Here is a 25,007-nt window from a genome sequence, read left to right as displayed (position 1 = left end):
ATAATGAAGTCATATCGACACTTTTATTCATAGAATTGAGATATCGCCCTGCTTGGATCCAGGATATGGCCTCCAGCCAGAAGTCAAACTGAACACGTATTTGAACAAGAACCTGTCCGTGCCAGTCAACACCTTCAGCGGAATCATCATGTGATATGAGTGTTGTTTGTTCTAATGCATGCTGAGAAGAGTCCCTTTCATTTACGGTAAATGAAAGGGACTCTGCTTCTTAGTAAACATGGGGTAAATGATTTACCCCATGTTTACATGGACTAAAACTTGATGGAGATACACAAAGATAGAGCACAAACAAGAATTCAATAACCGAAAATATTTAATGTACACTATTCAACATTTATATCAACAAAGAAGATCAATTTGATTAGATGCATTAAGTCCAAGAGGCTAATGTTATATTGATTTGAAATGTAAATTATGGTTATAATGTAGATTGTGCCTGAAATCATGTCATAAATCTGTCAACACTAATAATTGCGTCATATTCACATTTGGTTGACAATTATCTCACTATATGGCACAATGAATGACATGTCTTTTTTACTACATGAAACAATTCAGTCTATTAGTATTATGGTTGGACTGCTGCATACGCCAACTGTACCAATTTAGTTACAATATGGTTATTATATGCAGAGACCAGATGACAGTTATGTGTTGAGGAGAAAGGTCACATACTTACAGTATCTAGCAGGATGGATTATAGCCTACAGTAGCTGAAATGTAATGATGAAAAGGATGTTTACAGTGTTATGTTGTTTGCACAAAGTACAGGTTACTTTAAGTTAAATTAAGTGACAGAAGACACTACCATGTTGGCCTACACACTGGCCTTGGCCTATGTATCTACTGTATATGAAATGCAAGATAAATTGCTGTCTATTTGTTTCTAGGGCCCAGCACTGTGTTTTATAGCTTTTCTATTCTATTCTACCGGTATTCTATTCTATTCTATTCTATTCTATTCTATTCTATTCTATTCTATATTATTCCTGTCCAACACCTACGTAACCTATAACACCTAACTCATCCCAGTTGTAGATGAAACTTGTTCTTCGTGTTATATGCTTTTTAGATTAATTTACTTCCTTGAAAGACATGTTTAACGTGATTTAGGCTACCCATTGGAGCCCATGGGGAGGAGGGGTGGGGGGATTCTACTTGCGCTCAAGTGTGTAAAAAATGGTACAACATGATCCCTTGGCCCGGAGGGACGATCACACTCACTGGCTCATTATTGTTATAGCCAGGCACCTGTTGAGTACGGTATTCTTGTCATCATCTCGTCTCATCTCATCACTTTTTGTATTGACCTATAGTTTCTGTTGAACTGAACCCATTCTACAAACTGAATACAAATTTCAATCAATCAATCAAAGTCGTACGAGTCGTAGTCGACCAAGTATAATCAATACTTCGGTTGCCTTGACAGCCAACTAGCCAATCACAGCGCGACCGTCGCTACAGGCTATGGGAGACTGTCACCTGAGTGAGTGGACTGCTGCAGCTGCATTGATACTGCTTCCAAAGGCAACAGGTAGCAGCAGCGCGACAATCGACAGAAGAAAACTAAACATCAACAAATAAAACGGACACACGAACGTAGAAATACAATGTGAAATGAGTGCTGGAAGATAAGGACCGTACATTTGTCAAATTTTGGAAGGTAAACATTCTTAATTGTATCAATTTTCTACTTTTGTCCATACCACTGTCTGTAACTTTTGCACATGACGTGGACCTGGACGTGCTCTGCATCTTGATAAGAAAGGCAGACAGGTGCTGCTGCTGCCTGCCGAAATGCTGTATAATGAATCCCTTTTTAAGTAAATTATATTTTAAATTGGCTACTTTCTTATGTTTAGATCAAGTATATTATGCGTAGTTCTATGGAGTGTACAACTATTGTGGATTGTGCAACAATTTGTATTCATTCATTTGTATTTTAGTTTCAGTTTAATCTAAGTTATGGCTTGGTGTTGAAGTAGGCCTACTAGTACTACAAAGTGTTACAATTAGACGCTGTAAGTTTTGATAATTTGTTTTTGAATTAGATTACATTTATAAATGCAATTCATGCAACCCCATACACAGCTGCTATAGTGTAATGTTGGCACATTAATAAGTTGGCAGCTAAAATACAATACTGTCCTGGATTTAATTTTTTTGTACCTCCCTCAAAGTCATAACCTTTTCTTTAATAGTGCTAACTTGAACTTCAACCATCTCTCTCTCTCTCCCCTTCCCTGTCCCCTCTCTCTCTCTCTCTCTCTCTCTCTCTCCCTCTCTCTCTCTCTCCCCCCATGTGAGACAGATCTGAAGAGTGTGTGAGCTCCCTGGGCTGGGCAGTCATGAAGGGGAACAAGCAGATAGACATTAATAGCGCCCTGGTCCTGGCTGGCACCTTCAACTTCCTGTGTTCATGCGCCAGAGGCTGCCTCCTCCCCTTCCTCACCCTGTATTTCAGACAGCTAGGCCTGACCCCTGCAATGACGGGCCTCATCATGTCCACCAAGCACTTCATATCGCTGCTCTGGAGCCCCCTGGCCAGTGCGCTGTCTAAGCATTACAATAAGAGGAGGGCCATCATAACAGTCTGCCTTGTTTGTTCAGCGGCAGCTGCCCTGGTTGTTCCACTCATCCCAGCTACTGACGGTGACAGATTGACCAGTCTCTGTAACACGTCTGATGTCGGCACAAGTCTGACTGCAGGTCCGGGTGATTCCATCCACACGGATATCGTTAAAGCCACCACATTGTCAACTCCAACCCACATAGATGTCAGTACCACTCATGCCATGTCTCATTCCATTGTCACGTCGCCAACAAAGACAGCAGGAGACACCAAACCTGCCATGCAGACCAAAGCCTCACTTGACACACTGCAGCAGCACCGTAATGAATCAACCCCTCATATCTCACAAATGAATGTGACTATGGTGGTCAACAGCAGCAGCAGCAGTTTTGAAGAGCTACATGGTAATGCCTCCATTGTACATCACAAACACCCCAACTCGTCAAAACTGGTGAGGAACGTAAGGTTCACGGCCAAGAACGCGGAAGAGGTGGATGGTCATTTTCATTTCGACATCTGGGGAGGCCTGAAGGCGATGGACACCCAGCACCAGCTGTTCTTCATGATGACCATTGTGGTGTTGATATGGGAGCATGTTTGCTCCCCTCTGGAGCGGACGGCAGATGACGGCCTCTACGAGTTCCTGGACTATGTGGACGCCTCGGAACGCTATGGCAGTACCAGGGTGTGGGGGCTGCTGGGAGCGGCCTGCGGGGCCGGGGGAGCAGGGTTGCTGGTGAGTCGCTTGAGCTGCCTCATCTTCAGAAAGACGCCCAGGAGCGCCGTACATTTTTATTCCTATGCTGGGCTGATGCTTCTGGCCCTGCCTGCCGTGGCGTTCCTGCCTCTCTATCTGAACAAGAAGCGAGGCAAGAACAACGGGCTTCTCAAAGCGGTGAAGCTGGTGCACGGGCATCCCCGGGCCCTGCTCTGTGTGATTACTACCTTTCTGGTAGGGATGGCAGGCTCCACTGTGGAGAACTTCCTCCTCTGGCAGATGCAGGACCATGGCAGCAATGAGCTGCACATGGGAGTGTCTCTGGCCTTTGCCTTGCTCTCTCAGGCAGCCTTCCCTCTTCTGGCTGGCTGCATGTCTAAAATCCTTAACCCAGGGAGGGTGCTTATTGTCGGGGCTGTCAGTTTGGCCCTACAGTGCCTCTATTACTCATTCCTCTGGGGACCCTGGGCCGTGGTCCCTGTTCAGGTGTTGAGCTGCTTCAGTGGTGGAGCCCTCTGGTGGGCGGTGTGGGTACAGTGTGAGGATGTAGCCCCGCCAGGCGCTGAGAGCAGCGTGACCTGGGTCTACAAGGGCCTGTCTCTGGACCTGGGAGCAGGCCTGGGAAGCTTGGCTGGGGGGTTTGTGGTCCAGAGGTTTGGGGTGGGCTGGCTCTTCAGGGGAGTTGCAGTGGTTCTGGCTCTCTGGTGCCTCTGTCTGCCACTGCTCCAGTGGAAAGCCCCTCAACAGCGCAGGATTAACTACTCTCGTCTTCTGGTGGCTGACGCTAGCAAGGCGAGTGATTCCGATTCTGACGGGGACTGGCTGGATAAAGCCATGGAACTTGACAAGAGCAACAATAACTGTAGTCCTTTAAGAAAGCAGGATTAGCGATGGCGGGAGTGTCATTCAGTAAAACAGACAGCTTGGTCACTGTTGACGTTATAAATGATGGATCCTTCAGCTCAGTGTAAATACAGGGAGTGTGTATGCTGTGAGGCTGTTGTGGAGCAACTCGGCTCACCACACCCAGGTAGTCTGCTTAGTGTTTGTTTAACCAAACGTGGTTTTGTATAGGAGACCCTTACCCCTGCTGACTTAATGTTATTGTTATTTACTTTGCCAGACTTCTCAAGTGTAAACTTATATATTTACATTTCAATTCAGAACTACTGTACTAAGTGCTGTATACTCAACTGCTTTGACAACAATGGAGACAAACCCTTGCTTAAAGCTATTGGAAAGAATGGAAAATATACTACTGTATATTTATGTATGTAACGTTATATTTGGTGAACGACTAGTTTGACAAAATGTGTTTGCCTGACCTGTATTTCCATTTACCTTTGTCAAATGTGTCTTACAGTAGTTCAACTGGCCTGTTTTGTTCTGTTATGAACAAAGTCTGAAAAGCAACTTCTAATAAAACTACAGATTGCCTTTGCAAACCTGCAATCTGGACTCGAAATAGCAGCATCCCGCACTGATGTCAGGCTGATATAAAATGAATACCAATATTCAATCAATGTAAAAAAAAGAAAGTATTGTATTATTTACTTTTGTCCAAAGATGTTCATTTGAATGTTTAGTTATCTGTATCTGACATAATCACACACGCTGTATGTGCCTGATATACTTAATGATGGTAGTAAAATTCATTAGGGTATGAGCATACATAAAGTGAGTTTAACGTTGTTTAACATAGTTAATACAATCAGATAGGACTTTTCTGTTTGGATGTACTTGTACTGTATGGGCTGTCAAGGCCAGAAAGTAGTTTTTTGACACTCACTCGGGTATGATGATGATGTCACGTGCATAACCGCTATAGAGAGAAGTCAATCAATCCATTGCATACCAGAATAAGAATAAGCAATACAGAATTATGCCATACGTAGTAGCAGTGTTGATTTTGGCCGCAAATTTATATTTTAGTTTTAGTCATAAGTCTGTTGAATACTTTTTATTTAGTTTTAGTCACCTGGAATGTTTTAGTGTTAGTCTAGTTTTAGTCTACTAAATACCATGAGATTTTAGTCGACTAAATCTACAGTTGATTTAGTTGACTAAAATGTTTAAAAAAACTAAACTTTTGGCGGGCCTTGATGCCGTCGTAATGACTGTTTTTACACTTGCTGAAAATAGCAGATCTATAAGCTCACAACGCATCGCGCTGCGACGTGTTGTGAGCTTGTAGATCTGCTATTTTCAGCATGCAACAAAGTGTAAAATGACTTACACTGGATCTCTTGTCCACTAGTCCCTAACATTTTAGTCTAGTTTTTATTTGTTGATGAAATTGTCGGTCTTAGTTTTAGTCATCATAGCTTAGTTTTAATTTAGTTTTCCATTTAGTTGTCTTCAGTGAAAAAAAGGTATAGTCGACGAACATTTTTGTCATAGTTTTAGTCGACGAAAACAACACTGCATAGTAGCAGGATTTACATCTGCTGAACTATACCCAGTACAAGTGAGAACATTTCTGAAATCACCAGTTTAGCAAGTTTGTGTAATAGATCTTTTTCATCTAATAAAAAGCTCTACACAGTATGAAGCTAATGGCTCTTCTTAGCTTAGTAAAATAAATAGTTTTTGCTGCCTCACTTTAACACACACACACACACCATAAGTACTACAGTATATTTGCTTTTCTATCTGGAACAGCTGGTATCGGACAGATGTCATCCTGACATTTCTCGGTGTGCCTTTCAGTGCAGTGTTTATTCCATGATATTTTGAAATTGCAATAACTTAAGTTTTCACAATGTTTCAAATATTACATGCTTCTTGCAGTAGAGAAAACCCTTGATAAGATCCCACCTGAGGCGTTGAGCTGATACAATAATGATAAGAAAAGAACCCCAGATAGATAAAATGTTGCAGGATCTTGAGAATAGGAAATGCACTATGCTTGAACTATGAATTGCTCCGCCCCCCCTTTTTTATTTATTTGTGAAGGCATACATTCTATGAAATGTTGATAATCTGATCTTTCACTTTGTACCCCACTGAGTCTGTGGTGAGCATGTATCTGTGTATGAAAATTATGAGTCGGTATGTGAAACACTTCCACCTACAGGATAGATGCTGATATTCTTTCAAAACAAAATAAATATAAACAACCTGATGCCTCCCCCATCACTCCAACATTTGTGTCATGACTCATGCGTGATGCGTTGCAGCTGCACTGTCGTTGAGGGAGTTCTGCGTGTTCGTCACAAGATGGCGCATGTGAACAGCTGTCACATCACATGCGCTGTCCATCCATACGTGGTGCTGAGATTCTCCGACTCCAGTCTTCAAACCCACAGAAGTCGGCTCCACATCTGTTGGCAGCTTTCCTCCTGTCATTTACATGTTGGTTTGGCGTGAACAGAGTAAATGCGTTTCATAGGCTAATTCAAATGTTATATGAAAAGGCAAGAATTCAGCAAGATATTGTTTAATTTACTGTTTACTGTTTACAGATAAATTGAACACGAGGATATTTAAGTCATTCAAGAGATATGGAGAAGGGGAAAAAAACCTCACAACCTGCACAGTATGGGTCTTTAGAACGGACTCATGTGGATGGACCTGAAAAAACTGGTGAGTTCATTGACAGGTTTATTCCTTTTTACCTTATTAGCATATTATTATTATTACTCTGCAGTTGTTTTTGCTTTGTTTTGTTTTCATACCTACCGTGCTGCTATGACCTGAGTTCCCACTAGGATAAAAAAAAAAGTCTATCAGTAGTGTCTTTTAACACAACATTAACATTTATGTCTGCAAAGTGATTGGATGTTTGCTTGTATAAGTGTGACAGGTGGTAATTGGTCTAAACAAAGTATTTTAAAATGTGTATCTACTTTTGTGTATCAACTTCAACTTCGAGTAGACTGTAAAGTAATTTAATTCAACACTGACCATTTGATTTCTTGCATAGACTGACCTATTCACGCACTAACATCTGCGTGTAGAGTAGCTAAGTCCAGGTTATGACATTGTAGATTTGATGCATATGTCATCTTGGGTTAGAATTTAGGACTATCCTTCAGTCATGACGTTCTGGTCTGTTGGCCACCCTACACTGGTTATGCTCATTGCTCATACCAGGCACACACGCGAGCGCGCGCACGCACACACACACACACACACACGCACACACACACACACACACACACACACACACACACACACACACAGAAGTGTTTATTTCCTCCTATTTTGTTTGTTTGCTTAATTGTGTCCACAAGCCTATAGTTTTTGAGGACTTGTATACGTTGACCTGTGGTTTAGGATTAGGGTGGAATTGATTGGAAGCAAGAATTAAAACAAGGCCTTGTCACTCCCTTTAACCACAATAAGATTAATCTGTCTTCAACATATGTCTCTCTTTATCAATATCACAGCATATAACCTTTCATAATGTTCTCTTATCAGAGACGTTTATTCACAGCTATAGGCCTACTTTAGAATTAGACACCACTCACTTTTAGGATAGAACATGTAATGAATGGAACCTCTCTCCCACTTAGTTATAGTACTGATATGCATGCTGTGCACGGAGCAATCACAGGTGATACAGAAAACCAATGCAATCAATGTGCTCTGATGTAGCTGATCATTTTAAATGCCAGATGCAGTCCGACATATACGGACTGTACAGCAGGCATTCACAGTGCAGCATGACATCAAAAAGTCAAGAGCAATTTTGACAACTGCAAACATAATTGGGGAAAGGAATGCACTTAATGAAAAAGAATTAGGCTCTTTGACTTATTCAGCATACTGTACACAAACTGTGTGTGTGTGTGTGTGTGTGTGTGTGTGTGTGTGTGTGTGTGTGTGTGTGTGTGTGTGTGTGTGTGTGTGTGTGTGTGTGTGTGTGTGTGTGTGTGTGTGTGTGTGTGTGTGTGTGTGTGTGTGCGCGTGCGTGCGTGCGTGCGTGCATGTGTTAATTGTTTTACACACACAATCCACAATGGTTTTAATGTCATTCTTCAAGACAAGGTCGGGTAATTAAAAGCCAATCCTGCAGCAGTGCTGGGTGACTCATACTGTAGATAGCAGGTACATGGGGAGCAGGAGGTGGACGGTGGTATAGGGTGGCATGGGCAGTGCAGTCATTCTGTAGTACAGAAGGAATAATTGGGCTTTCATTATGCCTGTTAAATCTGCACTGTGATGTGGAACTATGAGAGCATCTGTGAAGCTATATGCTCAGATTTAATCCCCAGTTTCCCCAATCTGGGGGGCGAACATTCAGTAGAAATAGCAGATCTACAAGCTCACATCGCAACTAATACTGTAAATATAGAGTTTCTAGTGACCAGTGACCTGCACCATATCATTCTCAATGTGCAATTAATGCAGCATTCTCCTCCTCTTTGCTGTTGTAAAACTCCAGTTGAAATGATTGTAATATTCTAATGAGTGTTCCTTCCAACATTGAAGAAAGCGTGATCTTTAATAAGAGCAATTAGAGCCGTTCAGCTGTCTATGACCAATGGAAGGGACCACCTCCTGACACCGTCGCTGGCAGAATTGAGGAAGCGTTAATGTGACTGCATTCGTCTGTTCTAATGACTTAACGCAGTTCATTATAGCCTACATTCAAAGTCACTAGAGCATGAGCATGCCAACCTCCCGCATGTGAGTCATCACCGATTCTCTGTCACATCTATTTACGGTTTGTATTTGACTCCGCTATCTCCACTATTAACGCTTAACCTAAGTCGATATAAGTGTGGTCAGGGTAGGCTATGCGTGCATGCATGTGTCAGTGTGTGTGTGTGTGTGTGTGTGTGTGTGTGTGTGTGTGTGTGTGTGTGTGTGTGGTCATCCTAACAGTCTCATAATTCCTCCTACAGTATGTAGTACACTACAACTGTGTCGCTCAGCAGAAGCAGCAGCATGGTCATAATGATGAACTGACACATGCTAGCCTACCTGTTTCCATGGTGACGCCTTGATACAATGTGTCGTAGATAGTGAGAATTTTGTGACCGTTTAAAAAAAAAGAAAACATTGAGTTGCAGCAGGTTCAAAACTGCAGCTGTTTGTCAAATAGATTAGAACACCACATGTTATGAGGGGTACTCTCTTATTAATTCCTCACATCCCAAATCCCTTTTCAGACTTTTGTGGTATTCTTGACTTCTTTTCAGCAGATGACGACATCATTTCAATGGCCGACTCCTCCATCACCATTGCTGACATTGAAGGAGAGCTGTTTAAAATCGAGCGGATACGTGACATCCTTGTCAGAAGGGAGTCAGAACTGAGATACATGTAAGACCCCATTCTTCTACTGAACTATAACCACTACACACAATCAAAAGGCAACACAAATGGTTTAACAGAAGGTATACAACCCAACCAACACTATGATGGCAAAGGACGTACAATAAAAAAGTAATTGTCAAATCTAGCCATCCTAATAAAAGTTATATCTGTTCTAGGTCATAAAGCTGCATGGTTCTGTGTGTGCTAATACATGGTTGGTTGGTTGTTTTGTTGTGCTTGTTAGTAACAGTTACACACAGTCCCTAATTATATGGAATAACATCTAACAGGGGGAGATCTGTGCGTTATACAGTATGAGGAGGACAGTGCCGATCTGCCAGAGATCCTATTAGGGGACTGCTGGTGGAGCTATTACATACATAGACACTTACACGTACAGTACATGCACAACACGCGTAGGCACACACACACACACACACACACACACACACACACACACACACACACACACACACACACACACACACGCATGCACTCACACACACACACACACACACACACACACACACACACACACACACACGCACGCACACACAGGGTTTCTAAACCAAAATGCTGCCTATGATCAAACGAATAGATCTGTTCTTCTACTCCCTCTTTCTCTCTCTCTCTCTCTCTCTCTCTCTCTCCCTTTCTCTCTCTCTCTCTCTCTCTCTCTCTCTCTCTCTCTCTCTCTCACTCTCTGATCCATGTTTATAATGATTCCGCTGCCTTTTTCTTTCCCTCGAGGTAGATCGACAATATTATGCAAATGTTTGCATTCTGGATGGAAGTGTGTTTTTTCATGTTGGGGGAGGGGGGCTGCTAGGAATATACACTTGACCAGTGTATTCTGACAATAATAGTATTTTTTTTCTTCTGCAAATATTATGCAGTGATAAAGTGATGCAATGTTTATTTCTTACAGGGTCGTCCCCCCCCCACTGCAACCACATCAAACTGTATGAATGAGACATCAACTTTATGAATAGTTTAATTCAAATTGCAGACACATTTTCATATTGTTTATTCAGCCCCTCCCTCCCACCAATACACCGTTGGCAAGACTGTGTGGGAATGGCTGATCCCGTGTGCATAACAGGGGTGTATAGTCACTCCTAGTTCAGAGTCCAATTAGTTTGACTCAGCCATTGCCCACCCTACAAGCAGACAGTCAAACTAAAATCTGTACAGTAGTACTGTCATTTACTGTGCTTAATAGCATCTTGTGAGTCACAGTCCTGACACGAAAACCGGCATCTTGAACACATTTCCTGTTCCCAAGAGCCTGGGACATGTTTCTATAGTATCTGGGGTAATTTTTCTCATTTTGCCATTATTGTAATAACAGCCGCAGGCGCTCCACACTACAGCCTTGTTTAGTCTAGTGGGAATCGAGTGTGTCCGACCCTTAGAGTATCCGACCCCCTGAAGCTTTGAAATGTAGCCCTGAGTCAGCCGCTGTAATAAGATCTGATACCGTCAGGGGTGATTCATTCACATGGCGCTGTGTTTCAGCCAATATTTCCGGAGGACCTGGTATCATCTTAACCCAACTGAAACCAATGGGGAATCAAATCAACACTCTCCTGTTGTTTTCATGACCGGTAACCACTTGAGTTACTGTACATTTGACACTGTCTCGCCATCGGAAGAACCCGTCTGTGTTTTTCAGTATTTTGAGAAGATATTATAACAGTGATAGTCCATCTTTTTTCTTCATTGCACTGTTGCTTCTGTATCTGCTCTGTTTATCTCCTCCATTCTGAAGACTTGAGGGCTTCTAAACGGTCTCCTCTTTCCTTACAAAAAATACCATGTTTGATATAGTAGTGGTGGTCGTTTTCATCGTTGAATTATTAGCAACACCGGTCCCCTGTGACTGCTGATTGAAAGTCTGTCAGATCTGTGCGACTTCCTCTCAGAATGGCCAGATTCTCTGCAGATACAGTATACTCCTCCAGAGAGCTCATAACGTGTCGCGTTGTGAGCTTGTAGATATTCTATTCTTGTGAATTGTTTGGAAATGTTTGAAAAGTTTCAACTATACATGCCCAAGTTGAAAGTGGTTAAGTCTGACTTTGGGTTCTATAAATATTTAATCAATGAAAAGTATATTTATACATTGGATAAATTCCAACACAGGAAGGCATTGATGGTTTCTCAGATGGGCATAATGAGCGCCCGGGGGGAGATTTAAGGGGTGTCTTGCTCAGAGACGCTAACTTTGACATGTAGAGTATAGGCTACTGAACTTCTGATTACCATGCATGCAGACAGCCTCTCCACCCAATAAACTTCAGACAACCCCATTATAAAGGCAGGTTCTAAATCTATTAGGTTTCTTGCAAATAACAAGCCCTCTAGGGAAGGTGTTTTCTTTGAAATGCCTTCATCGTTTACATTTGTTTCCTTGCAGGATGGATGACATCCAGCTCTGCAAAGAAATCACAAGGTTGAAGAAGGAGCTTCAGAAACTGGTCTCGCTACCAGGTGAACATTAAAGTGGTTCAGAAACTGGTCTCGCTACCAGGTGAACATTAAAGTGGTTCAGAAACTGGTCTCGCTACCAGGTGAACATAAAAGTGGTTCAGAAACTGGTCTCGCTACCAGGTGACTATTAAAGTGGTTCAGAAACTGGTCTCACTACCAGGTGAACATTAACCGATTTAGGCCTGATTTAAAAGATTTCTTCTAAATCCTCCAGTCTTCTGAAATAAATATTTTTCAAAAATAGCAGACCTACAAGCTCGTAGCGCGCCACCGAGATCTGCTATTTTTCAATAGCTAAATTATAACATAATGTTTAAAACACCAAAAGGGATTCCCGCCCAAAATAGATAAAAAATAGATATAAATCCAAATAGTATTGATCATCTTTATCTGTTGCTTCTGAACTCAGCGATGAACTAGAGCTATTTATTCCTTTCATTCAAGTTCTCTTGCAACTAACAGTTTCTGCAATGAAAACATGAAGACCGCTGGGCAGAAAATAACTCATCTCTGGCAACAATTACATTTCTCTTATTGCAGTAGTGATCATCAGAAAGCGTGACTCCCTCATCGCTGCTGTCTGATGGAAACCTTCCAAAACCTTTTTTTTTTAAAGAAATTGTTTGGGCTTTTTGTCTTTATTGATAGTTATACAGTAGATAGACATGAAACGGGGAGAGAGATGGGGGAGAAGACACACAGCAAAGTTCGACTCGAACCCGCGACACACTGTCATGCTGGATTACCAGCCAAGGTGCCTGGACCGCTAAGCCTGGCCCAGGCCAACCGTTCCCTTTTTTAATTATTATTAAAAAAAACATTGTAAAATAGTGAAAATAGCAGATTTACAACCTTGTGTGCTTGTAGATCTACTATTTTCACTACTTTTGTGTGACACTCTTGTGTGATGAAGTCGTGCTGTAATTTACGCAAAAACATAATAATTAGTTGGAGAAACAAGGTTTCTGCCCGACAGAGCAACGTCATGTTGCTGCAGGCTATGTAGAAGGTCATCCCCATGACAACACAAAGGACAAGTTGCACCGTAGAAATGTGATGATTTTCATTGTAGGATTTTCAGTTCTATATTCTATATAATATTACAGGAACTTAGATAAACTTCTAATCTCGACAGTACATTTTCAGCCTTCTCCACCAATATTGTGCAAACTCAATGATCCCTGGCTTTGAAAAATACATAAAACATCAATTGAAACACTGTAAATAATGTTGCATAATGAATTGGATGTCTGAATGATGAACATCATTATCATCATTATGGACAGACAAAGACAAATCCAAGGAGGACGTACTGCGAGAAGGAGAGCTGCTGTTGCAGATTCACAAGCTGGTGGAGACCAGAGACTTCCTGGTGGATGATGTGGAGTTTGAAAGGCTAAGGTGAGACCAGCATTCAGCAATGTGTTTCACTTTACACGCACGCACGCGCACACGCGCGCGCGCACACACACACACACACACACACACACACACACACACACACACACACACACACACACACACACACACACACTAAGTTAAAAACTAAGTTAAAAACTAATTTAAAAACTAAGCAAAGCAACAAAAAAACAAAAAATTTAGATGAAAAGGAGATTGGCTGCCAATTGTGGCCAATCAAATAATTCTTTAAAAAGGCAACAAAATAAATAAATATATGTTTAATTAAGAAATATTACAAAACACTGAATAGCTCCAACATGATCCTTGAAGCAATGTACCCACCACCACACCCAGAGAAGCTTCCTCAATGTCTAGAAAGGTAAAAGGATACCATATGGTAATACTCTGTGGCAGGTTTGATATCCTTTAAATGGGTTTTTGCTTCGGCCTGAACAGATGATTTATAATGTCATATCGATTCACCACAGCTGTGGTTTATGGCTGTATCTAAGCAGGGCGAATCTCAGGGCGAATCTCTTCTCTTCCTTCTGTACTGCATGCAATGTGGTATTACTGGTATACCACATAGATGGACTGTTTATGCCACTAACATTAGCTGTCAACCATGCCAAGTATGTCATGCTTATTCTCTGAGTGAGAATGTCTGATTGGCAGTTTTCAGACAGGCGGCAGGTGGTATTTGTCGGAAGCAATCATACTTTATTTATTCAGAGAGCAACTGCTGCGTCGTTGAATTAAACTATCAAATAGTGTACGTGATGTTTAGCCTTTTTTCTGAGTGGGCTAAATGATCTGCAACATGTGAACCCATTTGGGTACAGCCTAAGTTGCTGTAAAACATACTGATTGAAGCCAATTAAAATGTAAAGAATATGAATTAATTCTAATCTAACTACATACCAGACCACTTAGAAACACTGACACGCACGCACGCACGCACGCACGCACGCACGCACGCACGCACGCACGCACGCACGCACGCACGCACGCACGCATCAAAAGATTTTCATAGCCAAAATGATGACTGACATAATATGTCAGTCATCATTTCGGCTATGAAAATCTTATAATCTTATAATAACTGTCATCACTGTAGTAGTACATAATTAAATCCTCCCTTTGCCTACAGGGAAAGAGAGGAAGACAGAGAAATGTCAGACTTCTTACAGTCCAAATTCCCCAAGAATTTGAGCAAGAAACCCGGTAAGCATGTTACCATGGAGCTATGACTGCAAAGCTCCACTCTTTTACAATTCTCTTCAGCAACATCAAATGCATCATTATAGCAGGAGGAATGTCAATGCTCAGTAAAGTTTTGTTCTGTAACAGCAGTCATATCCTCGTGAATATACGGTAAAGCACATTTATATACCTTGGCTTTTTATTCAGGTCATCCACAGGAACAAAGAGTGGCCTCCAAATCCCAGCAGACATCAACGCCATTCCTCACCAAAACTGGGCTGACACTCCTGAAGGAATGTTGTGGCTTCACCTGCTCCATTATGTAGAACAACATCCACAGGGGACACATAATGAGAACACTTTCTATGTATGTGTTTGCGCTTGTGTTTGAGGGACTGTGTGCGTGTGTGCGTATGCGTGCGTGCATGCCTGCGTGCGCATTTGTATGTATACAGTATGCAGTATGCGTGTTAAGACAGTCTGCATTGATGTGCTTATAAATTATAACAAATTACAGACAATAATAATTTGTAATAATTTATCTGCTGCTGTGAATCACTTTTTGCAGCAGGTACACTAATTGGTTGACATTCCTATTGGATATTTGAATGTTTTCCTTTCCAGAAGATAATTACTGTAGTCACTATCATGTTTCCTGTGGTTGTGCAATTATGCATTTGTGGAGTATTAGACCCTGATACTTAAGACGCCCTATAGCTGCTAAGTACAAAGTGCTAATCTCTAATTGCTCCAGTTACAGTACCGTTGGTGTTCTGTGACATCTTGTCACAGAACACTGGAATCCTGCTTAGCCTTCAACATAATGGGCGTCCAGGTGACACAGGAGTAAAGTTCCTGTGCATCACCATGGAGCCTGGGACTCCACAGTGCCTCCTGTGCGTTCCAGTGAACACAATTGTTCTCGTTCATTGAATGCAAGCCAGGTGAAGAGGGCGATCTCTGTCACTATAGCCCATGCCCATCCTACAGCCTGTTCAGTGGGGAGCTGAACTGGGAAAGATAGCATGTTCCTCCACATGCGGTACATCCTTTCAGTACAACTCCTGTCAGGTGACAAGTAGTCTTTTAAGACAGACTCTGCAATTTCTGTTAATCATCAAAAATAAACTATAATCTTCTAACTATAATATTTCTTTTTTTTAACTGAATGGTTTCCCAGATTGGTTGAAAAGAAACAGCTATAGCTTCTCATTGTGCTTGTATTACTGGACTATACACCTGGGGGGAATTGGGAATCGACACTACATTTGGACAAAAAGAAAAATAAATAAAACCATGAACATCACATTATTTCACATTATTGTAACATCATTTCAGATATAGACAAAGTATCTACTGTGTGGGAGCTTGACATCTTACTTTCAAACAGCATCCAGCTATATCCATGTGTATAACAACTACCATGACAACCAGCTGATGCATGTGGGGAGAGCGCTGTTGTTGTACGCAGAGAACCAGCTGTTCACAATTCTTCTACAGGAGCACATACTGTATCACCTCAGCTACCACCCCTCTCCTCCACACACACACACACACACACACACACACACACACACACACACATTCAGAAGCACTGCGTTCACCGATGACTCATCCTCAGAACGCAAAGACGCATTGTGGTCTATAGTGGCTTAGGCTCTGCAATCCTCAGTAGGCCTACACGACAGCATTCTAAAGCCTCCATCATTGGATTCACATGTGAAAGGGCAAGAGGCAGCTAGTTTTAAAATTCTCATGACGAAACACATTGCCTGGCAAAGACTAACATTTTGGCTTGAAATAACGCATTAACACCACTGGGAGCAACATTGCAGACATTCCAGCCAGTAACCAAGACAATATTCAAGGTGATTCTTCTTTCACTCAGTATACCTGAGATGTACAGTAGGTGCCCATTGTAGTCTTCAGTTCCATTCCATCTCATTGGTCAAATACTTAAATGAATGAATTGCGCAGACATTAAGCATAACTTGATTTGTTAAAGGTGTTTATAAGACTCCCAGGCCAGCTGATTCATACTGTGTTGTCATTATACCCACACATCCAAATCTCAAACAAAACTCACCTTAAGTCCAAGTCCAAGTGCAGATGGCCAGACAAGATGTTAAATGTCCGGATTTACAATAACGTTAATGGGGTTGTACATGATTTTTGCTCCCTGTACTGTATGTTACTGTACTGTAGCCTACCTAGTGTCTATACTCATTTATTATATGTTTTACTCTTTGTGCTTATATCTCTCTACCCTTATCATTCTGTATCTGTCCTGTGTATACTGCAAACTACATTTCTTCAGAATAGTGAAGCGGGCCTTAAGCAACCTTGGTGGAGAAGGTGTTTTCACATGGGGAGAATTCCAAACGTTTCTCTTCATGGCAGCCAACCTTGCTAATGAGAGACCCATCGATGCAAGAACTCAAAGCAGGGAAGACTGCATCACTCCAAACTCTCTGCTTTTAGGACGAGCCCATCCTAAAGGTGACCCTGGAGACTTTCAGTTTGATGGCTACCCATACAAAAGACTTCAGAATATTCAGGCAGAAGTCAGCAAGTTCTGGAAGAAATGGAGCCAAATGACCGGTCCTAATTTGTTCATAAGGAACAAATGGCACACCAAAGAGCGAAATGTTGCTGTTGGAGATGTGGTCTGGTTGGCTGACCAAAATGCCCTGAGAGGACAGTACAAGCTGGCTAGAGCAGTCAGTGTCAACGCTGACAGCAAAGGCATCGTAAGAGATGTGCTTGTGAGGACCTTTCCCAGCTATCCTGTTCCCACCACGAAAGCAAACGACAAAGGAAAGCCCACAAAATCAAACAGTGAAAAATCCAAAATCCCGGCTACAATTCTGCATCGAGATGTCAGACGGCTGGTCATTCTACTTCCTACTGAAGAACAACAAAGGCGTGAAGGACTTGAGTGACCTCTCTGTGGTTAAGAACCCAGGAGCTCAAGTGGGAGGTGTTGAGTTAAAACTCATAAGTGGAGCATAAACTCATAAATGGAGCATGAATCTTCAACAAGGCACCTCAGACAACTACATCTCCCAGAGTGCACCAGCAAGATGGCTGCTCGTTTGGCTGAGCTGGAACACCTGAAAAGGTGGAGTGAGCATTCAAACAATCTATACACCACAAACAAGAAGCAAGATCTACTCGGGATGTTCCAAGTCCAAAGACGCCAATGGTCGGTGATAATATTTTGTCTTATTTGTTTACTTATTTGTAAATACTGCTTAATGTGTTTAAAATCTGGTTTTAATGGGCTAAATGTATTTAGTAACTGCTATAATTTGGATTGGCGAAGGACCACATTGCAGTATTTCATGTAATGATTGGAAGCTTTCATTTGTGTTTCAAAAGTATAACTGTACAAAATAAGACAAAGTTAGAAAGACATTACAAGGTCAATACATGTCTATGTCTGCCTATCTATTGATCTGATCACAATAAACCAGAGAAACATGGAGCCAGTGGTGTGTTTGATTTTGGGATCACAGTATAGCTAAGAGCCTGTTGCATTGGTGCAGTTGACCTTTAGGCTAGTGGTTAAGATTGTTAGCAAAAGAGACACCCCACCACACTTAATTCGGAGGATGAGATGCATACTCATTAGGCTCCATACTGTGAATGTAGACAGGATGCCCACAAAGCCAACCTAATTGGAAGCTAGGTGTTCTCTACAGAGACATTACAATAAACAATCCCTGAAAAGGAAATAACATGTTTCGCCAATTAAAGTCTGTCAAACTTCGTGGGTCTCCTGCATTGCAAGCTTTTACAATCCCAGGCTCAACCCTGCAGCAGATGGATCAATTTGTCGGTCGGCCCTTGTGTAAGAGCAGAGCACCGTATGTCTTACCAACTGACAAATGCCCATGACATTTTAAGGGGGAGATCTCATGTCAGATGTGTGTGTGTGTGTGTGTGTGTGTGTGTGTGTGTGTGTGTGCACACGCACGCACGTGCGCACACGCACGCACGTGCGAGTGAGAGAGAGAGAGAGAGAGAGAGAGAGAGAATAAGGCAGGTGCACATACTGTAGTGTAGACTGTAGTAATTACCCCAACAAAGGGTGAGATGAGATAACTGAGCTCTCTGAATATTTTACAGTACTTACTACTATACCCTGTTAGGGGCACAATAGTTCTTGAGTGCATGCATTCAATAGATGCTGGTCACACCTCAGCTTTTTATTCCCTGATTTTCAATGTGATTTGCTAATTCAGTAGCACTCCAAACTAAGGACAAAATGGTTTTGACATCTTAACTTGGTTTTGACTGCATGGTTCCATATTGCAACACCTCCTACTACTTTAACCACATTAAATCTATAGTGTTTGTGTCCCTATACTGGGACATGCATGTTCAGCAAAGATAGCAGATCTACAAGCTCACAACAACCCCACATTGTGACGCTTTGTGAGCTTTATATGCCATCTATTTTCGGCAAGGATATTTAGTGTTGAGGGAAAAGGGGAACCGGCATGTATAGGCCTGGGGGCTTATCCATCTCTCCCTGTATAGAGAGAAAGAGGGATAAGTAGTTAATCATGGAGTCAGTATCCAATCCAATAAACTACTCTGCCCTCACCGAGTCACAGCAAAGGCCCTTTTGCCATAATATCCACAGAGAAAATGCATTTGCCAAACAGTGAGCAGGTTCCAGATTGCATGGAATCTTTTCACGGTGGCAGTTGATGTTTGTCACATTGACAGTGGTGTTGCGACATCTGTGCCATTTCAGCCTGGTTCAACAACACATCGACATTTGCAGTTCCTTATGTGTGGACAGTGTGGCACACTGCTAGAGTGACAGCTGAAAGGACAGCCAGCCAGCATGACACCAGCCACACAGGGACGATCAGAGCTGATGGCTGGATGCTGAGGCAGGGATCACAGAGTGCTATAAGAGGGCACACACTTTTTGCTCTTCAACTGCAGAGGCAAGTGGATTTAAACCCTTTATATGTCATTGATCGGAGTACCCTAGGGGTCTATACTACTCCCTTTCCCTCTACCCTAAATAGGCTACCTTATATAATAGCTGATCTACATTTGTACCAAAACATTTGGATCCAGTAATCTTCATGATATAATCTTTCAGATACACATTTCATTCATAACATGAAGCAAGTATGTGCCATTTGAAAAATAATGGATCTTTCAAATGGCATCATAACATCATACATCTGCAACCTTTAAATCTTCAAGAGCGGGGGACAAATCTTAACCTCACTTCACCAGATGGAAGACGTTTGCTTCACATTTTCTAACCCAGGAGAATTTTATGAAATGTCACAATGAATGGTCGTGGACTTTATTTAGTTGTCATTTAAATTTGGCAGTAGAACTACCAGCAGCTGAAGTGAAGGAGTTGGCAAATGTGCTGCAGGGTTCTCCCTGAACGAGCAACGAGGCCCGGATATTAAACCATGACTGTCTGGCACTGATCGTGAGGAATTACATTGTATTAACCTCAGGCAGAGGACATTTCCCATACAGTGCATATAGCGGTGGCTCACCATGTAGCATTAGCAAACAACACAGATTTTCAGCAGTACATAGTCGCCTGATGTATTTTACAATACAACCTTTGATGCAACAAAGCATTTGACATAAAATAATGGTGTAAAATGGTCTTGTTAAATGACAATATCAGGAGTAAAGAAAATATTGATTAATGCAGGAGGTCATAAATGTGCCTGCTCGATATGACATGAAATGAAACAGTGCCCCCATTTGAAAGAGAAATGAAAACACTGTGCAGACAACAATCATTTAGAATTTTAGATCATTAGTAGATTATTACAATGAATATGTGAGCCGGTGGAATTTTAGATGTGTTTTGGTTTATTGTATTTGCTGTGTTTTATGATTTTGTTTTGTTAAGTGAGATTATTGTCGAGTGATTTTACTTTATTATTTTGCTTATTTATTTCTGTTTGAACTGCATGATTTGTTATAACTTTATTTTTCCACTGACTACCATAACTCACTAAGGACCTGCAGCTGAGTGACTGACTAGCACCTGGGAATGGGCGTGGCCAGCAATCAGGAGCCCTATATATTGAGGCTGGCAAATGGAACAGAGATAGAAACAGAAGCAGGAAAGAGGGCTAAAGAACCAGAAGGAAGGTTGAAGGAGGGTGTGGAGAGGGCAGTGACCTCATGGCTGGGGGCCAAGATGCAGCCGGGGGCCAGTGTTAGCCATGATGTCGACACGAGAAGGGCTGTAAGTGCCACGACCACGACCCCCGTGGGGGGCCAGTGGTAGCCATGTCCCTCGACTCTATAAGCGCCACGACCTCCAGAGTTTGTCGCCCTTGCCGTGGGGGTGGGCTGCCCAGAGGTGAGGGGAGAAGACGAGACGACTCCTCAGAGTTCAAGTTCAGCTGGGTGAACTTGGCCATGGACAGAGGAGAGCGTAGAGGCCGCAACACTACACGCCGTCATCAGAAGGGCCCAGGGTAAAACCTGGGCTGTCTGTAAGTACCTGCTCTGTAGTGTTGCCAACCTATCTGTGGAACCATCACTAGAGTAAATTATTGTGGAACACATGTACTGGCGGATTCACCGTATATTCACAGTGAACTAAGAAGGATGAAGCTCATGGAGATCCCCTCATGGACTGAATTCCCCCCTGTTGGCCCAATTTGCACGTTATTGCAAGAGTTATTGTTTTTAGTGTATTTGTTCATTCAATCGGCCTCTGTTTTAAGTTTGCCTTTTATATTTGAAGTTGTCCACGAACCTGTGTTGCCTTGTTTTTTATAGTCATATTATTTAATAGAGGACCAGACCTCTCACAAAGGTGCAGGCGTAGTTGGCTACATTTTTTAATTGAGTTTTTAAGCTACCGGTAAGCACCTCTGCACTTTACAATTATCACTGTATTTTATTGGTCAATTTATAAGTATATATGGTTTTAGTGCTTGGTGTTTTTAGCTCAGACCACAAATACATAGCCTAACAGGTGCATTACATTTTAGGCTAATTCAGCCTAAGTGTGAGAAACCTTTAATATATTGTTGCTAAACACTGACTGAGAACATTGAAACAGGTTAAATCTATTCCGTCCCTCACAGTTTGCCAACTTGGACGGCACATTGTCAACAACGAGGCCATCGGCTGTTTAGCGGGAGCTCTCAACTCACCTACTCACCAGCTCACCAGCTCGCTCAGGCATTCTTTACGAGCCTCAGATCCTTGCTGCACTGTGAAAAAAAAAGTAATGTAAAACTATTCTTACATTAAGTAAAACAAAATAAAGTGCCCCCCCCCCTCCCTCCCTCTGGCCTGCATTATAGGGCTAACCACCTTAGGCATTAAGGTGGGCATTAACATGCCATAATCTATTCTATTCCATGCACCATGGCTTGTCAACTTGGAAGGCATGCTTGTTAATGTACAAGGGCATCAGCTGCTCCGTGCAAGCACTCGCTCGAACTAACTGCTTGCTCAGGCACAACTCTCAGGCCTTGATGTTAGGGTTAGGTCATGCATGTAAGCCCATTCTTTATAAAGGTATAGTTCACCTCCATAATTACCTTTTTATATTGATTACTCACCCCATGGACACTTGACTTCACAGATATTCTTTTGTTTTTGTCGCATTCCTGTGCTAATAATTTGATGACCAACAGTGGTTCCCTAAAGGAGACTAGACTCTTTTTGTGTCCACTTGCACACAAAATATCTTAATGGCATCATGAATTCTGATGGCTGGAAGTTGGAACCTATAAAGATTTTGGTGACCTAACATTTCTAGGTTTCCTCAGATCTTTAAGCCTATTTTTAAAACACCAGTTGTGTGTGTGTGTGTGTGTGTGTGTGTGTGTGTGTGTGTGTGTGTGTGTGTGTGTATACAAATCTGAAAAGTATTTTCTTTTATTGCTTGACATGCAGTAGGCCTGTACAACATAAAATAGGTTCTCACTGCCCTGTCCTGCCAGCTGTTACAGGTATTACATATGCATGTAAATATCTAGACCCACACAGAAGAAAAATACTTTATCTGTAGGCCTACTTTATGTGGTAAAAGCTCTCAAACTTTCTATTCCTGCCTCGATCTCCCTTAGACTTAAGAGTATAAGTGATCTCCTTACCTCAACACTTCACATGGATGGGTGTGATTCTCTACCTGTCTGTCAAACTGTGTGTGACTTGTGATTCTAAAGGTTTATACTGCCATCTAGTGATGATGATTCATTCATTCAGTACTTCACTGAACATGTGAATCAAGCCATTCCAGTCTTCAGATTCTTGCTTTGAATATTAACATTTTTGGTTTGAGACTTAAGGAAATCTTATGAAGATACGATCGTGCTCCTTCGGCTTTGACAGTGAGACATAATATATACTGTATTCCTACAGGGACAATGAACATTTCATGGTAAGTCTATCTGAAATTAGATAATAATCTATATAGTTTATTTTCATCATGTTACTGGCAAGAAACCTCCTGCATTGTGTGGGTACAGTAAACTAGGTAAAGGATAAGATTAGGCAACACAGGCAGCAGTGGCTCAGGGGTAGAGTGATCAGAAGATTCCCAGTTCGAACACGGGCTCCCCCAGAGTTAGTGTCGAAGTGTCCTTGAGCAAGACTCTGAAGGTTGGTGCACTTGCATGGTTTCCTCTGGCATCGATGGGTGAATGTAATCCACATCTCTATAAAGCGCCTTGGATAAAGGCGCTATATAAATGCACCATTTACCAGTAAAATGTTGAATAAGACCTGAGTGTAGAATTTTCCTATACAACCAACCTACTCCTATGCACCGGCATTTTAATATAATAAACCTAATTATGAACACTGGCTATCATTAAAATAGTTAACTTAGATGGATAATAAGACCATATTGAATTGTTATTAATGCAATTATTGGTGGAGCCAATAATAAGTCGCATTATAGCTGAATGAAGAAAATAGACTTCAAACATCATGAAATAGCATTTGCACTTGTAGATCGATGTGCTTCAGCAGAATCACATCCCTAAATAACATTTACATTCATAAAAGTGGGTGTTAATGTATTTTGTGTCATATGAACGGCACATTCAATTCAATTCACCATTCATTTAGTAATATAGAATTTGTTGATTTAAAAATATATATCGTTCCACTAGTTGAGAAACAGTGAACTGAATGACCTGGTGACCCATGACCGTCCATGTAGTAATTTACTGACACGTTGGAGGTCAAGCAATTCAACAGAAAAAGAGGGGGAAGTGCAACAGATTGTCTGGTTGAGTCTATTAGGAAATTATTATGTAGTATCTGGGAACCCCAATACACATATGTATACTGTATCATGTAGCCTGCCCTATCATGTGGAACCGGTACGATGGTAACTCCAGACAGCCTGAGCAAGGCTAGGAATCACCCCTTCTCCCTCCCCTGGTGAGATAATGCTATGCTGTGATGTGTGTATGTGTATTGCAAACATGCCTTTATACCATTTCACAAATACACATTCTTACTGCAGAACACACGCATTGCACCCACATCGTAACACAATCCTGTTCACATACTCCATGACAATATTGCCATAAATAGTTTGATACTGAGATACACAACGGTTATATAGGTCATATATAGTCATGCAGTTTAAGACCAAGGCTAACTCCTAAGGTCTATCAATGGAAGGCCTAGCCACATTGACTAATAATTAAGCACACATAAAGTACACAGGTCGGTCCCATGACACAACACAGGTAAACAGTAAACACACAGTAGGCCTATATCTCATGACTCCACACATAACACCTGACATACAGTTGACAAACAAGACAGCACACATACAGTACACAGGTTTATCTCGGGACTACACACACACACACACACACACACACACACACACACACACACACACACACACACTTGCATACATGCACATACAAGCACGCACATACACATTTCACTACTACACGCACCCCAAGGAACCGAATCAATCTGTTGAGCAGAACACAAACCTCGTGCCTTTTACCTCGTGCATCTCATGGTATGGGCATAGGCACTTATATACTGTCATGTCTTGTCTTTACTTTGCCTTCAGAGGATCTACTGAAGTGGTTCCACAACACAACAACACAACAATTAAACAGTGGGATGTAGGCTATACACACATGGGATGCACAACAGTGGTCCCCATATAAGGGTGGTGGCTGGTACGTCCCTCGTCAGTCGTTCACAATCAGTTGAAAACCCCTGCATTAGAACTATGGATCAGAGATAGCTCTGGTCCAATTTAAACGTCAACATTCAAATTGCAGTCGCATCACAGAGCCATTAAAATATTGTATTGTACTG

The 25,007-nt window shown here is 41.9% G+C and overlaps 2 protein-coding genes across 2 annotated transcripts; both read left to right on the top strand.

Annotated features, from left to right (window-relative positions):
* The first annotated feature begins 1,547 nt into the window (after positions 1 to 1,547).
* On the top strand, positions 1,548 to 5,420 carry mfsd6l (major facilitator superfamily domain containing 6-like). Its single transcript, XM_080775770.1, has 2 exons — positions 1,548 to 1,684; positions 2,333 to 5,420. The coding sequence occupies exon 2, from the start codon at positions 2,370 to 2,372 to the stop codon at positions 4,197 to 4,199; it is 1,830 nt and encodes a 609-aa protein (XP_080631896.1). The 5' UTR covers positions 1,548 to 1,684; positions 2,333 to 2,369; the 3' UTR covers positions 4,200 to 5,420.
* Positions 5,421 to 6,885: 1,465 nt separating this feature from the next.
* Positions 6,886 to 15,007, top strand: LOC308324671 (bMERB domain-containing protein 1-like). Its single transcript, XM_080776878.1, has 6 exons — positions 6,886 to 6,896; positions 9,461 to 9,584; positions 11,998 to 12,071; positions 13,358 to 13,472; positions 14,623 to 14,696; positions 14,883 to 15,007. Exons 2-6 carry the CDS (start codon positions 9,481 to 9,483, stop codon positions 14,999 to 15,001), a joined length of 486 nt encoding a protein of 161 aa, XP_080633004.1. The 5' UTR covers positions 6,886 to 6,896; positions 9,461 to 9,480; the 3' UTR covers positions 15,002 to 15,007.
* The last annotated feature ends 10,000 nt before the right edge of the window (positions 15,008 to 25,007 follow it).

Source organism: Protomyctophum bolini (assembly GCF_963924005.1).
Source record: "Protomyctophum bolini genome assembly, chromosome: 11".
NCBI classification, from domain to species: domain Eukaryota; kingdom Metazoa; phylum Chordata; class Actinopteri; order Myctophiformes; family Myctophidae; genus Protomyctophum; species Protomyctophum bolini.
This window is presented reverse-complemented; position numbering and strand designations above follow the sequence as displayed.